The sequence below is a fragment of the Choloepus didactylus genome, chromosome 2 (assembly GCF_015220235.1).
Source record: "Choloepus didactylus isolate mChoDid1 chromosome 2, mChoDid1.pri, whole genome shotgun sequence".
In the NCBI taxonomy this organism is placed as follows: domain Eukaryota; kingdom Metazoa; phylum Chordata; class Mammalia; order Pilosa; family Megalonychidae; genus Choloepus; species Choloepus didactylus.
The window spans coordinates 165460559-165476693 of NC_051308.1; the positions used below are offsets into that span (position 1 = coordinate 165460559).

At 37.6% G+C, this 16135-nt stretch overlaps 1 protein-coding gene across 4 annotated transcripts in view; it reads right to left on the reverse strand.

Annotated features, from left to right (window-relative positions):
* IFI44L (interferon induced protein 44 like) overlaps positions 1–16135 on the reverse strand; it is a 58927-nt gene that overhangs the window by 36476 nt on the left and 6316 nt on the right. Inside the window, exons 1-4 of one of the 4 annotated variants that reach the window (XM_037826830.1) lie at positions 2796–2936; positions 2471–2679; positions 1865–1913; positions 845–1040 (exon numbers count right to left, since the gene is read on the reverse strand). In XM_037826830.1, coding sequence (XP_037682758.1) covers positions 845–1040; positions 1865–1913; positions 2471–2679; positions 2796–2854 — 513 coding nt within the window. In that variant the 5' untranslated portion in view covers positions 2855–2936. Of the gene's footprint in view, positions 1–844; positions 1041–1864; positions 1914–2470; positions 2956–16135 lie in introns of those variants that run through there. The other 3 variants (XM_037826831.1, XM_037826829.1, XM_037826832.1) reach the window with 3 other exon arrangements.

Below are 16135 nucleotides of genomic sequence, written 5' to 3' on the forward strand. Positions count from 1 at the left end.
CTGGAGTAGCACATTTAATTTCCTTCAAGAACTTTTCCTTTGCACTAACAATTTGGTTAATTATTTGGCACAAGAGGGCTAGATATTGTCCTAACTGGGCTTTCAACATGCCTTCTTCACTAAGTTTAATAATTTCTAACATTTATATAAAGTGAGAGCCATGGGACTCCTCCTTTCATTTGAACACTTAGGCCACTGAAGGGCTATTAATTGCCCTAATTTCAATATTATTGTATCTCAGAGAATCAGGAGGGGAGAAAGAGATGGGGGACAGCCAGAGAAACAGTCAGAACACACACATTTATCAGTTAAGTTGGCTGTTTTATATGGGTCTGGTTTGTGGTATACCAAAACAATTACAGTAGTAACATCAAAGATCTCAGAAATAATGATAATGAAAAAGTTTGAAATATTGCAAGAATTATCAAAATGTGTCAGAGACCAGAAGTGAGCACATGATGTTGGAAAAACGGCACCAACAGCCTTGCTTGAAGCAGGGTTGCCACAAACCTTCAATTTGTAAGAAATGTATTATCTGCAAAGCACAATAAAATGAAGCACAATAAAATGATATATGCCTGTATCACTTTTTCACAACAAATACTGAAGCATTCTTCATACAACTGTTTCTTGCATCCATAAAAATGATAAGCTTATCTGTAAAATATAACTCAACAGGGCAGTTTTATTTCAATCTTTACTCCTGCTTTACATTTGATTTATCATTTAAGTGTTTGCAGATAAGAGGATGTTTAAATCCTAAGAGAAAATAGCAACGAAATGAACAAACCTAATATTTGTACTCTGTAAAATAAAATTCTCAGGGAATCCCGAAATAGCTTACCTGTTCAGTAATGCCGGTGATTTCAGACCCTGCTATAGCTTGGCGAGTCATATGGCCTCGGAAAACTGACTTCACAGAGTTGAAAAAACTGGACTTTCCAGACCCAACTGGACCAAGCAAGAGAATACGAATTTTGGGGACCAAGTCTGTAATAGGTTTGTAGGTTTTGAGGTCTGTCAGGAGGTTTTCTCTGTGCCTATTAAAATACAGTAGTAGTATAATAAAAGTTTTTAAAAACCCATAGGACTGTACAACACACACACCAATATAATATTTAAGTACTGTTGTAGCCATACAGTCAAACTTCCATTAAAAGCAGCACAATTCTTCTGGAGTTTCTTTCTTTTCCCTTTTAAGGGTATGTTTTAATTACTCACTTATTATTTTGACCATATCTTCTATAAAGTTATTTCAAATGGTTCTGTTATATATTTTTGTGCTTTAAGAAAAACACCTATATCTACATGTGAATCAAGTTAAACATTAAACAGCAAACCATTTTTAAATTATTACCATCAGATCTACATAAGCCTAATGGAGTAATATCAACAACATTCAAGACAACTAATTATTTTCACTGAGTAATACTATATGAAAGGGAAATCATAGTAAAATATATACAATGCAGGTATTTATAAATTGGGGAAAGGAGGCTTTGTTTTTAACATTTACTAAAGTTCCCCAAAGACTTTATTCTTAAGGAAAAGATTCAGAGAAATTATCTAAAATGGTCATCCAGACTCTAGCTGGAAAACCTAGGAACTAACAGGCCCAAAGTGAAATATGAAGTCAGATTGATCGATCATCATCAGCTGAATTTTTAGTTTCACAGATGTTAGTGATTTTGTTATTGTGCTTATTCTAAACTTCTTTGAACCTTTTATGTCAACAAAATTATGACTCATTTTTTATCATTCCAAGTGATAAGATTTATGTCATTCTTACCATTTCATTGTCAATGCCTTTTATATAATTGGTCTAAATAAAATGAGTAATAGATGGTCTAAGAACCTAACTTACTGTGACGCTCCATGTATCTTCCTTATGCTGTCTGGATCATCCTTAATTCCTGTGGGAAGTCAGCAGAGCATAATAAGTTTTTAAACTTGCCTTTAGTTACACATGGCCAAGTCTGCATCCTAGATAAAGCTTTGAGTCCACTTGCATAACTCAGGGCTAAGCACTTAAGTTAGTGTGGGAATGATTTGTGAGTGGAAGTGTGTCTTTGCACAATAATGACATTTTCACATCACTCTGGCTTGAGGTCTTAGGTCTGACATAGAAAACTCATGTTTCAAAACAGTCCTGCTCTAATAGCAAGGCCTCTCTCACTCTCTTCCTCCCTTCTCCCATTTTTGTGGCCTCTCTCTCTCCCTCTTTACTTCCTTTTTTCCATCCTCCCTCTCTCCCTCTTTTTCTTTCTCTTCATTCAGACTTCTGGATTTACTTTGCTCAAAGCAGGATATAATTTCCAGGTAATAACCTCCTAACCTCTATGTCCAAGTGTTACCTGGGTTTTAGGAAACAGTATCAACTGGTATGAAATTTTTCCTTATTCTTCAGAGATCAATCTTGGCCTATGAAACAGACTAGAACTAGAATGTACAGTTGTTTAATTTAACCTACCTTCAACTCGAAAAACTTCACATTCCAAATAGTCATACCAAGTGCCACTTCCAAATGTCTTAAAAACTGAAGAACTTATAAAAAATTGCTTTGACTTTGGATTTAAAGAAAGAGCCTGTTCATCACAGAAAAAAAATTGCAGTTCTTCAGCAGCAATTTTAGGTCGTCTATTAAAAAAAAAAGTTTCCATTGCAGTTGTGCCATACCTCCTTGTAAACAAAAAACAGAAGGAAAGATTTTGTTCTCCAGAATCTTCCCATATTTTAGGATAGTGCTTAAGCATAAAGACTCCAACAATAACATGTCCTAAATAAATGATTGTTACCGTGGATCCCTGATGACTGCATCTCTGAAGCAAATCTTGAATGGTATCCCCATGAACATGAGATTTATAAAGAAGACTCAAGGAAACATTTCCAAGTAGCTTTTGCAGACTCTTCTCCTCATTCCACGTCAATCTGGTTGTCACTGCCATATTTCAGTAACTAATGAAAAAAGAATTACAGATTGAGAGAGTAATATAGCATAAAGTGGTTTAAAGCCCAGATTTCTGCTTCTATATCTAGTGAATTCCTTTTTCCATGACCGAATTAAATCATCTAGAAATGGAACAATAACAGGTAGGTATGGAAAAAAGTAGATATTTTAGAAATGAAAAATATAATTCAATTTTGTTAAGAAGGCAAAATAAATGGTAAACTAGATAAAGAATAAAGAAAACTGAATAAACTCGAACCAGGGTCAGCAAAATTTTTCTAAATAGGTCAGACAGTAAAACTTTCAACTTTTTTGTGGGCTATAAGGCCTCTGTTGCAGCTACTGAACTTTTGCTCTTCTAATGCAAAAACTGCCATGGACAATGTATAAACAAATGGATGTGGGATCCAAATAAAACTATTTTTTACAAAACGGGGGCTGGCCCACAGGCCATAGTTTGCCAACTCTTGAATTAATAGATAGAACTGAGGAATTTATACAAAACACAGCCCTGCAAAGAAAGAAACTAAAACACAAAAGGAGTTAACAGATACAGAGATCTTACAATGTCAGACTAGACCACTGGCCATGAAACTAATTCTTTCATTGTGACAAACTAGAAAAGCAAGATAAAATGTAAAAAGGTATATGTTCAAAAGCATTGGAGAGCGAACAAGATAGTGAAGAATTATGTTATTGGCTAAGATTTGGAGAAGTAAATCCAGAAATGTGAGCTTGGCATTTGAGTATACTTTTCCCCTAGGGCCATGTCAACTTCAAAAGAGATATCTGAGATGCCAGGAAGTTAAGTAAAGCTTTGTCTAGACTCATACAGCTAGTGGGATAATAACCCAAGATTGTAGGTAAGGATTCTGAAGGGATACAGGGAAGAAGTCCACTCTAGAAAGAGACAACCTAATCCCATCTTCTAGTAATCTCAATCCATGATTGGATTAAGGTGGGCCAGGGTTGTTAGTACCCCTAGCTGCCTGACAAAAGCAAAAAAAAAAAAACTTCACTACAATAATACAGTAAAAGAAACTAAATAATAAAACCAAAAACAGCAAATAATGGAAAAAACCAAGCATACAATAGAGAATATGAACAAAACCAAAAGTTAGTTTTTAAAAAGACAAAGAAGATCAAGAATACACTGCTGATACTGATAAAGAAAGAAGAGGAGGCGGGGCAGTGTACAAAATCAAGAATTTAGAAAAGAATATCAGAATAGATCCTGAAAACAATAAAAAAGATCCTTTGATGAATAACTTGATAACAATACATTTGAAACTGAAGTGCAAAAATTCCCAGAAAAACACAACCTACCAAAATTGGTGTAAAAAATAAATAGAAAGTTGAATAGTCCCACAGCTGCATTAAAAAACTGAATTCATAATTTAAAACTTCCCCCCCAAAAATCTCAAGGATCAGAGGGTGTAACTGATGAATTCTACCAAATATCTGAGAAATATATAATACATAAACTTACACACACTCTTCCAGAGAATAACCCAGATGCCAGCTGTTCTAGTTTGCTAATGCTGTTGGAATGCAAAACACCAGAAATGGATCAGCTTTTATGAAGGGGGTTTATCTGGTTACAAAGTTACAGTCTTAAGGCCATAAAGTAAGTGTTCAGGGTAAGTCATCAACAATCGGTACCTTCACTGGAGGATGGCCAATGGTGTCCAGAAAACCTTTGTTAGCTGGGAAAGCACGTGGTTGCATCTGCTCCAAGAGTTCTGGTTTCAAAATGGCCTTTTCCCAGGACATTCCTCTCTAGGCTGCAGTTCCTCAAAAATGTCACTCTTAGTTGCTCTTGAGGCATTTTTCCTCTAGCTTCTCCAGAGCAAAAGTTTGCTTTCAATGGCCATCTTCAAACTGTCTCTCATCTGCAGTTCCTCTCTCAGCTCCCGTGCTTTCTTTAAAGTGTCCCTCTTGGCTGTAGCAAGCTTGCTCCTTATGTGTGAGTTTTTATAGGGCTCCAGTGAACTAATCAAGGTCCAAGCTAATGGGCAGGGCCACACCTCCATGGAAATTATCTAATCAGAGTTATCACCTACAGTTGGGTGGGTCACATCTCCACGGAAACATTCAGTCAAAGAATTACAATCTAATCAACACTAATACACCTGCCAACACAAGTTTGCATCAAAGATAATGGCATTTTGGGGGGAATAAAACATTCAAACTGGCACACCAGCACTTATAATGATATTACAAGCCAGGGAAATTATAGGTCACTGTCACTCATAAACATTGATGCAAAATTCCTCAGCAAAATATTAGCAATACAAAAAAAAGAAATATGTAAGGATGATAGTTCACAAATATGGTTTAATACAGGTATTCAAGGAAGATTTTAATAATTAAAAATCTTAGTCATATGAAATAATCATCTCAGTAGAGGCCAAACAATAAAGAAAATAATCAACATACTTCCTTCCTCTGATAAAGGATTTTTTTTAAAAAAAAGGGTGTTATGGTTTGTTAATGCTGCCATTATGCAAAATACCACAAATGGATTGGCTTTTATAAGTGGAGTTTATTTGGTTACAAAGTTACAGTGTTAAGGCCATAAAGTGTCCAAGGTAAGGCATCAAAAATAAGGTACCATCACTGAAAGGTGGCCATTAGCATCCAGAAAACCTTAGCTCAGAAAGCACGTGACTGGAGTCTGCAGGTTGTGTTTCAAAATGGCATTCTTCAAAACATTGCTCCTGGGGCATTTTGTCCTCTCTTAGCTGCAGTTCCTCTTCAAAATGTTACTCATTTTGCTCTCCAAAATGTCACTCTTAGCTGCTCCGAGTTCCTTCCATTTGTCAGCTTTTTATGTGGCTCCAGTGATTTAATTCAGACCCACCCTGAATGGGTAGGGTAACACCTCCATGGAAATTATCCAATCAGATGTCTTGGCCACAGGTGACTGAGTCACATCTCCATGGGGACACTCAAGCAATAGGTTCCAACCTAATCAATGCTAATACATTAGCCCCACAAGAATGCATCAAAGAACATGGAGTTTTGGGGGACATAGCACATCGAAACCAGCACAAGGGTATATAGCAAACATACTCTTAATGGTGACATATTTGTTCCCTTGAAGATGACAAACAAGACTAGGATGCCCTGTGTTCCAACCCAGCTTAGCCCCAAAACCAAAGAACATGCCAGGCATGGATTTAGACATGAGTTTAATGGGACTTATGGACAGGAGAAATGGTTCCACAGCCAGTGGCCAGCCATGAAAGATGGAATTTGAGCACCACAAAGAGTGGAGGGTACCAGGGGTTGGTTTATAAGGGTTAGGACAAGTACATTCCATAGGGTGTGAGAACAGAGTTTTGGCAGGGTCTTGTGATAATGGGGTGTGGAGATTTGTTATTACCAGTTATCAGGGGTGGGGAGTTTCAATGTTTTCTTTATGATTCTTTCTTCCTGCCTCCCCACCCCACCCCAGAGAGGACAGATGATTTTTAACATCTGTTCTAGTTTGCTAATGATGCCAGAATGCAAAACACCAGAAATGGATTGGCTTTTATAAAGGCGGTTTATTTGGTTACAAAGTTACAGCCTTAAGGCCATAAAGTGCTCAAGGTAAGTCATCAACAATTGGGTACCTGCACTGGAGGATGGCCAATGGCATCTGGAAAACCTCTGTCACCTGGGAAGGCACGTGGCTGGCATCTGCTCCAAAGTTCTGGTTTCAAAATGGCTTTTTCCCAGGAAGTTCCTCTCTAGTCTGCAGTTCCTCAAAAATGTCACTCTTAGTTGCTCTTGGGGTGTTCATCCTCTCTTACCTTCTCTGGAGCAAGAGTCTGCTTTCAACAGCCATCTTCAAATAGTCTCTCATCTGCAGCTACTCTCTCAGCTTCTGTGCATTCTTCAAAGTGTCCCTCTTGGCTGTAGCAAGCTTGCTCCTTATGTCTAAGCTTATATGGTGTTCCAGTAAACTAATCAAGGCCCATGCTGAATGGGCAGAGCCACACCTCCATGGAAATTATCCAGTGAAAGATCTTACCCACAGTTGAGTGATCACATCTCCATGGAAACATCCAATCAAAAGTCTCCAACCCAATCAACACCAATACGTTTCCTGCCCACACAAGACTGCATCAAAGATAATAGCATTTTTGGGGGACGTAATACATTCAAACTGTCACAACATCTGTCTCAATCAAGTAGGTGGCTTTGTGACATAACTCACTTTCCCTATGGAGGGGAGAGGGCTCAGGCCCTGGGTCCCCACACCCTGCTATTGCCACTTATATTTAATACTGTAACAGATGTCCTGGCCAGTGTCATAAAGCAAATAAAAGAAAGAAAAATATATATTTTACAAAGAAAGAAATAAAACTAAACATACTTTAATATAACTTGATTTTATAAATAGAAAATCTCAAAACATCTACAGATAAATTATTAAGATTGATGAATTTTTGTGTTGTTTATCTATTGCTGTATCACAATTTACCTCAAACTTCATGGCTTAAAACAATATACATTTATAATCTCACAATCTTTTGTGGTTCTGAAGTCAAGGCACAGCTCAGATGGACCCTGTGCCTCAGGGTCTTTCATGAGGCTGCACTAAAAGTGTCAGCTAGGGCTGGAGACCCATCTCATGGCAGATCCTCCTTCCAAGCTCATGTGGTTGCTGACAATTCAGTTGGGTGTAGTGGTAGAACCAAGGGCCTCAGTTTCTTCCTAGCTCTTGATCAGAGGCCACCCTCAGTTCCTAGCTGGTTGTTGGCTTGAAGCTACCCTTAATTACTTGACACATAGGCTTCCTGAACATGGCTACTTGCTTCACCAAGACCAACAAGAGAGAAAGTCTCCAAATAAGGTAGACATTATCCTATATGCGATATTCATAGAAGTGACATCATATCACTACTGCCATAGTCTATTGATTGAAAAGCAAGTCACAGAGGGCAGGGCAAGATGGCAGAGTGGTGAGGTGTGGATTTTAGTTACTCCTCAAGGGCAGTAGGTAGAAAGCCAGGAAACATGTGAAACATACACCACAGAGCAATTCTGACTTTGGACATACTTGATACAACACTCACTAACATGTGGAACAGCTGAGATCAGTGAAATATGTAAGTTCTTGTGGCTAGGGGACCCATGCCCCTCCCTTCCAGGCAAAGTCCCATGGGAGGAGGGGCCATCAGTGCTGAAAACTCAGACTGCTGATGAAAAACTCCAAACATAAATAGTCTGAGACCAGACACTGGAGAATCTGAGAACATTCAGCCCTGCAGAGAGGAGATAGGGCTAGTAAAAACAGCTAAAAAAAAAAAACAAATATAATGACAGAGACTTTTTGGAGTTCCTTTGAACATAAAATGGAGAAGGGCAGGGTGCAAATAGAATCAGGTGCATATGCAAATCCAGAGGGTGGGGATCCTTGTCTGAAGAGCCAGTTTCTCTACTTTCTTGATTGTTCCTTAATGGCCCTAAACTCCTTGTCTCTTAGCATTTCAATTACCCATTAGATCTGCAAGGAGGGCACTTCTTTTTCTTTTTCTTTTTCTTTTTCTTTTTCTTTTATCTTTTTCTCTTTTTCTAAAACAATTATTCTAAGAAGCCCATTATAGAAAGCCTCAAAGACTTGCAATTTGAGCCCAGGCAAGAGCAGAGCTAAGATTGCTCTGAGAGACAAAGCAATAAGTCTAGTGGCTGAGAAAATTCATTGAACACCATAACTTCCCAAGAAAAGGGGGCTGACCACTTACAGCCTACCTTCCCAGTGGACTGGGAACACTCCTGCCCAGTGCCAGCCCCAAAGCCCAGAGCTGCCCCAAACAATCCAATGTGATGGGAAGTATCTATGCCACAATATCTGGTGTGGACAATAGCCTTTCATATATCACAGATAACTGTCCAGGAGCTGGGAAGGCAGAGCTGTGTGAAAAGGGGGAAATTAACATGCCCCATTCAGCCATCCTTTCAACAGGCTTGGAATGCTCCTACATAACCCAGTAGCCCAGAACTTCCCTGGGGGGACAGCACTCACCTCTGACATGGCACAGTCTTCCCTCAGCAGAGGGAGGGCACAACTTGGAAGAGGGACCCACTCGCAAGTCCCAGGGACCATACACCAATACCAAGGACTTGTGGGTCAGCAGCAGAGACAAACTGTGGCAAAATTGAACTGAAGGATGAGACTACTGCAACTGCTTTAAATCTCCAGGAACACCTGGAAGATTTGATTATTAAAGCCACCCTCCCTCCCTAACCACTCAGACACATGCCCCACATTCAGGGCAGGCAGCACCAATTACACACACAAACTTGGTGCACCAATTGGACCCCCACAAGACTCAGACCCCCACTCACCACAAAGACAAAGTTGGGGAGAACTGGCTTGAGGGGAATGCATGGCTCACAGATGCTATATGCTGGTTAGTTAGAGAAAGCGTACTCCACCAAGCTGTAGATATGACAAATTAAAGATAAGTGTTTGAATCAGTCTACATATCTTAAAAGACCCCTATCAAGTTAAGCAAATGCCAAGAGGCCAAAAACAGCAGAAAATTTTAAATCATATGATAAAACCAGACAATATGGACAACCCAAACACCCAAATCAAAAGATCAGAAGAGACATAGTACTTGGAACAATTAATCAAAGAACTAAAGACAAACAATGAGAACATGGCACAATATAAAGGACATGAAGAAGACCCTAGAAGACCACAAAGAAGAAATTGCAAGAGTAAATTAAAAAAAAAAAAAAAATAGACGGTCTTATGGAAGTAAAAGAAACTGTCAAGCAAATTAAAAATATTCTGGATACTCATAGTACAAGACTAGAGGAAGCTGAACAGGGACTTAGTGACCTTGAGAATGACAGAACATAAAATGAAAGAACAAAAGAAGGAATGGGGAAAAAATTCTAAAAAATTGAAATGGACCTCAGGGATATGATAGATAATATAAAACATCCAAATATAAGACTCACTCATTGGTGTCCCAGTAGAGGAAGAGAAGGGTAAAGGTCTAGTAAGACTATTCAAAGTAATTGTTGGGGAAAACTTCCCAAACCTTCTAAACAACATAAACACACAAATCATAAATGCCCAGAGAATTCCAAATAGAATAAACCCACTCTGAGACATATTCTGATGAGACTGTCAAATACTGAAGAGAAGGAGCAAGTTCTAAAAGCAGCAAGAGAAAAGCAATTCACCACTTAAAAAGGAAACTGCATAAGAATAAATAGTGACTACTCAGCAGCCAACATGGAGAGAAGGCAGTGGCATGATATATTTAAAATTCTGAGAGAGAAAAATTGCCAACCAAGAATTCTTTATCCAGCAAAGCTCTCCTCAAAATTTGAGGGAGAGCTTAAATTTTTCACAAACAAATGCTGAGAGAATTTACTAACAAGAGACCTGCCCTACTTGAGATACTAAAGGGAGCCCTACCAACAGAGAAACAGTGAAAGGAGAGACAGATATGGAGAAAGGTTCAGTACTAAAGAGATTCAGTATGGGTACGATAAAGGACATTAAGAGAGAGAAGGGAAAAATACATCTGACAAACATAAACCAAAGGATAAGATGGCTGATTCAAGAAATGTCTTCACAGTAATAATTTTGAATATAAATGGATTAAAATCCCTCAATTAAAAGATATAGATTGACAGAATGGATCAAAAAATATGAACTATCAATATGTTGCATACAAGAGACTCATCTTAGACACATGGACACAAACAAATTGAAAGTGAAAGGATAGAAAAAGACATTTCATGCAAGCTACAGCCAAAAGAAAGCAGGAGTAGCAATATTAATCTCAGATAAAATAGACTTTAAATGCAAGGATGAGAGACAAAGAAGGCCACTACATACTTATAAAAGGGGCAATTCAACAAGAAGAAATAACAATCATAAATGTTTATGCACCCAATCAAGGTGCCAAAAAATATATGATAGAAATGCTGGAAAAACTAAAGGAAGCAATTGATGTTTCCACAATAATTGTGGGAGACTTCAACACATCACTCTCTCCTATAGATAGATCAACAAGACAGAAGACCAATAAGGGAACTGAAAGCCTAAACAATCTGATAAATGAATTTAATTTAACAGACATATATAGAACATTACATCCCAAATCACCAGGATACACACTCTTCTCTAGTGCTTATGGAACGTTCTCCAGAATGCATCATATGCTGGGACATAAAACAAGCTTCATTAAATTAAAAAAAAAAATTGAAATTATTCAAAGTATATTCTCTGACCACAATGGAATACAATTAGAAGTCAGTAACCATTAGAGACAGAAAATTCACAAATACCTGGAGACTAAACAACACACTCCTAAACAATCAGTGGGTTAAAGAAGAAACAGTAAGAGAAATTGCTGAATATATAAAGATGAATGAAAATGAGAACACAACATATCAAAACCTATGGGATGCAGCAAAAGTGGTACCAAGGGGGATATTTATAGCATAAACTCATACATCAAAAAGGAAGAAAGAGCTAAAATCAAAAAACTAATGGAGCAACTGAAGAAGCTAGAAAATGAACAGCAAACCAATCCTAAACCAAGTAGAAGAAAAGAAATAACAAGGATTAATGCAGAAATAAATGACACAGAGAACAGAAAAACAATGGAGAGAAAAAATAACACCAAAAGTTGGTTCTTTGAGAAGATCAACAAGATTGACAAGTCCCTAGCTAGACTGACAAAATCAAAAAGAGAGAGGACCTATATAAACAAAATAATGAATGAGAAAGGTGACATTACTGCAGATCCCAAAGAAATTAAAAAAATTGTGAGGATACTATGAACAAATGTACGCCAACAAACTGGATAATGTAGAGGAAATGGACAATTTCCTGGAAGCATATGAACAACATAGACAGACCAGAGAAGAAACAGAAGACCTCAACCAACCAGTCACAGGAAAAGAGATCCAAACAGTCATCAAAAAACTTCCCACAAATAAATGTCCAGCACCAGATGGCTTCACAGGGGAATTCTACCAAAGTTTCCAAAAAGAACTGACACCAATCTTACTTAAACTCTTTCAAAACATCAAAGAAAATGGAACACTACCTAACTCACTTTATGACACTAACATCAATCTAATACCAAAACCATGCAAAGATGCTACAAAACAGGAAAACTACAGGCCAATCTCCCTAATGAATATAGATGCAAAAATTCTCAACAAAATACTTGCAAATCAAATCCAAAGGCACATTAACAAAGTCATACACCATGAACTACTGGGATTCATTCGAGGCATGCAAGGATGGTTCAACATAAGAAAGTCAATCAATGTATTACAACACATTAACAAATCCAAAGAGAAACAACAAATGCTGATCTCAATAGATGCTGAAAAAGCATTCAACAAAATCCAACATCACTTTTTGATAAAAACACTTCAAAAGGTAGGAATTGAATGAAACTTCCTCAATATGACAAAGAGCATATATGAAAAACCCACAGCCAGCATAGTACTCAATGGTGAGAGACTGTAAGCCTTCCCTCTAAGATAAGGACTAAGATGAGGATGCCCGCTATCACCACTGTTAGTCAACATTGTACTAGATGTGCTAGCCAGAGCAATCAGGCAATACAAAGAAATAAAAGGCATCCATATTGGACAGGAAGAAGTAAAACTGCCATTATTTGCAGATGATATGATCTTATATCTGGAAAACCCTAAGAAATAGATGATACAGCTACTAGAGCTAATAAACAAATTTAGCAAAGTAGCAGGATACAAGATTAATGCACATAAGTCAGTAATGTTTCTATATGCTACAAATGAACAAAGTGAAGAGACACTCAAGAAAAAGATACCATTTTCAATAGCAACTAAAAAAATCAAGTACCTAGGAATAAACTTAACCAAAGATATAAAAGACCTATACAAAGACAACTACATAACTCTACTAAAAGAAATAGAAGGGGACCTTAAAAGACAGAAAAATATTCTGTGTTCATGGATATGAAGGCTAAATGTCATTATGATTCAATTCTACCCAAACTCACTTATAGATTCAATGCAATCCCAATCAAAATTCCAACAACCTACTTTGAAGACTTGGAAAAGCTAGTTATCAAATTTATTTGGAAAGGGAAGATGCCTCGAATTGCTAAAAACACTCTAAAAAAGAAAAATGAAGTGGGAGGACTTACACTCCCTGACTTTGAAGCTTATTATAAAGACACAGTAGTCAAAACAGCATGGTACTGGCACAAAGATAAACATATTGATCAATGGAATCGAATTGAGAATTCAGAGATAGACCCTGAAATCTATGGCTGAGTGATCTCTGATAAGGCCCCCAAAACCACTGATCTGGGACATAACAGTCTTTTCAGCAAATGAGGCTGGGAGAGTTGGATAGCCATATCCAAAAGAATGAAAGAGGACCCCTACCTCACACCCTACACAAAAATTAATTCAAAGTGGATCAAAGACCTCAATATAAAAGGAGGTACCATAGAACCCCTAGAAGATAATGTAGGGAAACATCTTCAAGACCTTGTATTAGGCGGCCACTTCCTAGACTTTATACCCAAAGCACAAGCAACAAAAGAAAAAATAGATAAATGGGAACTCCTCAAGCTTAGAAGTTTCCGTACCTCAAAGAAATTTGTCAAAAAGGTGAAGAGGCAGCCAATTCAATGGGAAAAAAATTTTGGAAACCACGTATCTGACAAAAGACTGATATCTTGCATATATAAAGAAATCCTACAACTCAATGACAAGAGTACAGACAGCCCAATTATAAAAGGGGCAAAAGATAACAAAAAAACAGTTCTCTGAAGAGGAAATACAAATGGCCAAGAAACACATGAAAAAATGTTCAGCTTCACTAGCTATTAGAGAGATGCAAATTAAGACCACAACAAGATACCATCTCACACCAATTAGAATGGCTGCCATTGAACAAACAGGGACCTACAAATGCTGGAGGGGATGTGGAGACACTGGAACTCTTATTCATTGTTGGTGGGACTGTATAATGGTTCAGCCACTCTGGAAGTCAGTCTGGCAGTTCCTTAGAAAACTAGATATAGAGTTACCCTTCAATCCAGCAATTGTACTTCTCAGTATATACTCAGAAGATCTGAAAGCAGTAACATGAACAGATATCTGCATGCCAATGTTCATAGCAACATTATTCACAATTGTCAAAAGATGGAAACAACCCAAATGTCCTTCAACAGATGAGTGGATATATAAAATGTGGTATATACACATGATGGAATACTACACGGCAGTAGGAAGGAACGATGTCATGAAACATATGGCAACATGGATGAACCTTGATGACATAATGCTGAGCAAAATAAGCCAGGCACAAAAAGATAAATATTATATTCTACCACTAATGTGAACATTGGAAGATGTAAAATAAATGGTTTATAATGTAGAATGTAGGGGAACTAGTGATAGAGAGTAATTAATGAAGGGGGAAACATTAACCCAGTAAGAAGAGAGAAGCTATCGTGGGTAAATTTAACATTCTGGGAATGCCCGGGAATGACTATGGTTTGTTAATTTCTGGTGGGTATGGTAGAAACAAGTTCACAGAAATGTTGCTATATTAGGTTATTTTCTTGGGGTAGAGTAGGAACATGTTGGAAGTAAAGTAGTTATTTTAGGTTAGTTGTCTTTTTCTTACTCCCTTTTTATGGTTTGTTTGAAATGTTGTTTTTTTTTTATTTTATGTTTTTTTTAATTTTTTTTTTACATGGTTAATAGTTAATTAAAAAAAAAAGTTAATATTTTTAAAAACATGAAAAAAATATATGCAGAGCCCCCCTGAGGAGCTGGTGGAGAATGCAGGGGTGTTGGGCTTTCCCACCTCAATGGTTGCTGAAGTGCTCACAGACATAGGGGACTGGTGGTTTGATGGGTTGAGCCCTCTACCACGGGACTTGCCCTTGGGAAGACTGTTGCTGCGAAGGAGAGGCTAGGCCTTCCTATAATTGTGCCAAGTGTCTCCTCTTGAATGCCTCTTTGTTGCTCAGATGTGGCCCTCTCTCTCTCGAGCTAGGCCAGCTTGGCAGGTGAAATCACTGCCCTCCCCCCCATGTGGGATCTGACACCCAGGGGAGTAAATCTCCCTGGCAACATGGAATATGACTCCTGGGGAGGAATCTAGAGCTGGGATCGTGGGATGGAGAACATCTTCTTGACCAAAAGGGGGATGTGAAAGGAAATGAAATAAGCTTCAGTGGCAGAGAGATTCCAAAAGGAGCTGAGAGGTCACTCTGGTGGGCACTCTTATGCACAATATAGACAACCCTTTCTAGGTTCTAATGAATTGGAATAGCTAGCAATAAATACCTGAAACTATCAAACTACAACCCAGAACCCACGAATCTTGAAGATGATTGTATAAAAATGTAGCTTATGAGGGGTGACAATGTGATTGGGAAAGCCATATGGACCACATTCCCCTTTGTCCAGTGTATGGATGAATGAGTAGAAAAATGGCCCCCAGTGTTCTTTTTTACTCTAATTGTTCTTTCTCACTTTAATTTTTATTCTTGTTGTTTTTGTGTGTGTGGTAATGAAAATGCTCAAAAATTAATTTTGGTGATGAATGCACATCTATATAATGGTACTGTGAACAACTGAATATATGCTTTGTATGACTGCATGGTATGTGAATAGATCTCAATAAAATTGAATTAAAAAAGAAAAAGTCACATGTCCTATCCACATTCAAAAGGAAAGGATTACCCAAAGGCACGAGTGCAAGGAGGAAGGGATAATTGGGAGCTACCTTAGAGCCTGTCTGCCACATTTAACAAGGTTGTTAAATATAAGTTCAATATGTAAAAAATACCTATACTTCTATATACCAACAACAAGATAAACAGTTTCACAAAAGAATTTTAAAAGCACAATTTATAATAGCAAAAAATAAATAAATATCTAGTAATAAGTCTAAAGACGTATTAAATATGTATGACTTCTATACAAAAAAACTATAAAACATCAAGGGACATTATATAAAACCTAAATAAATGGAAGGCTGTGACATATTTACATATTAAATGATTTGATATTACAATCTTAACAGGATTTTGTAGATATTCATGAGACAATTCTAAAATTTATATGGAAATGGCACCTTGACTGCAGACTTGCAGAGGATCCACCTAAGCCTGCCCAGATTCGTGATCCATGAAA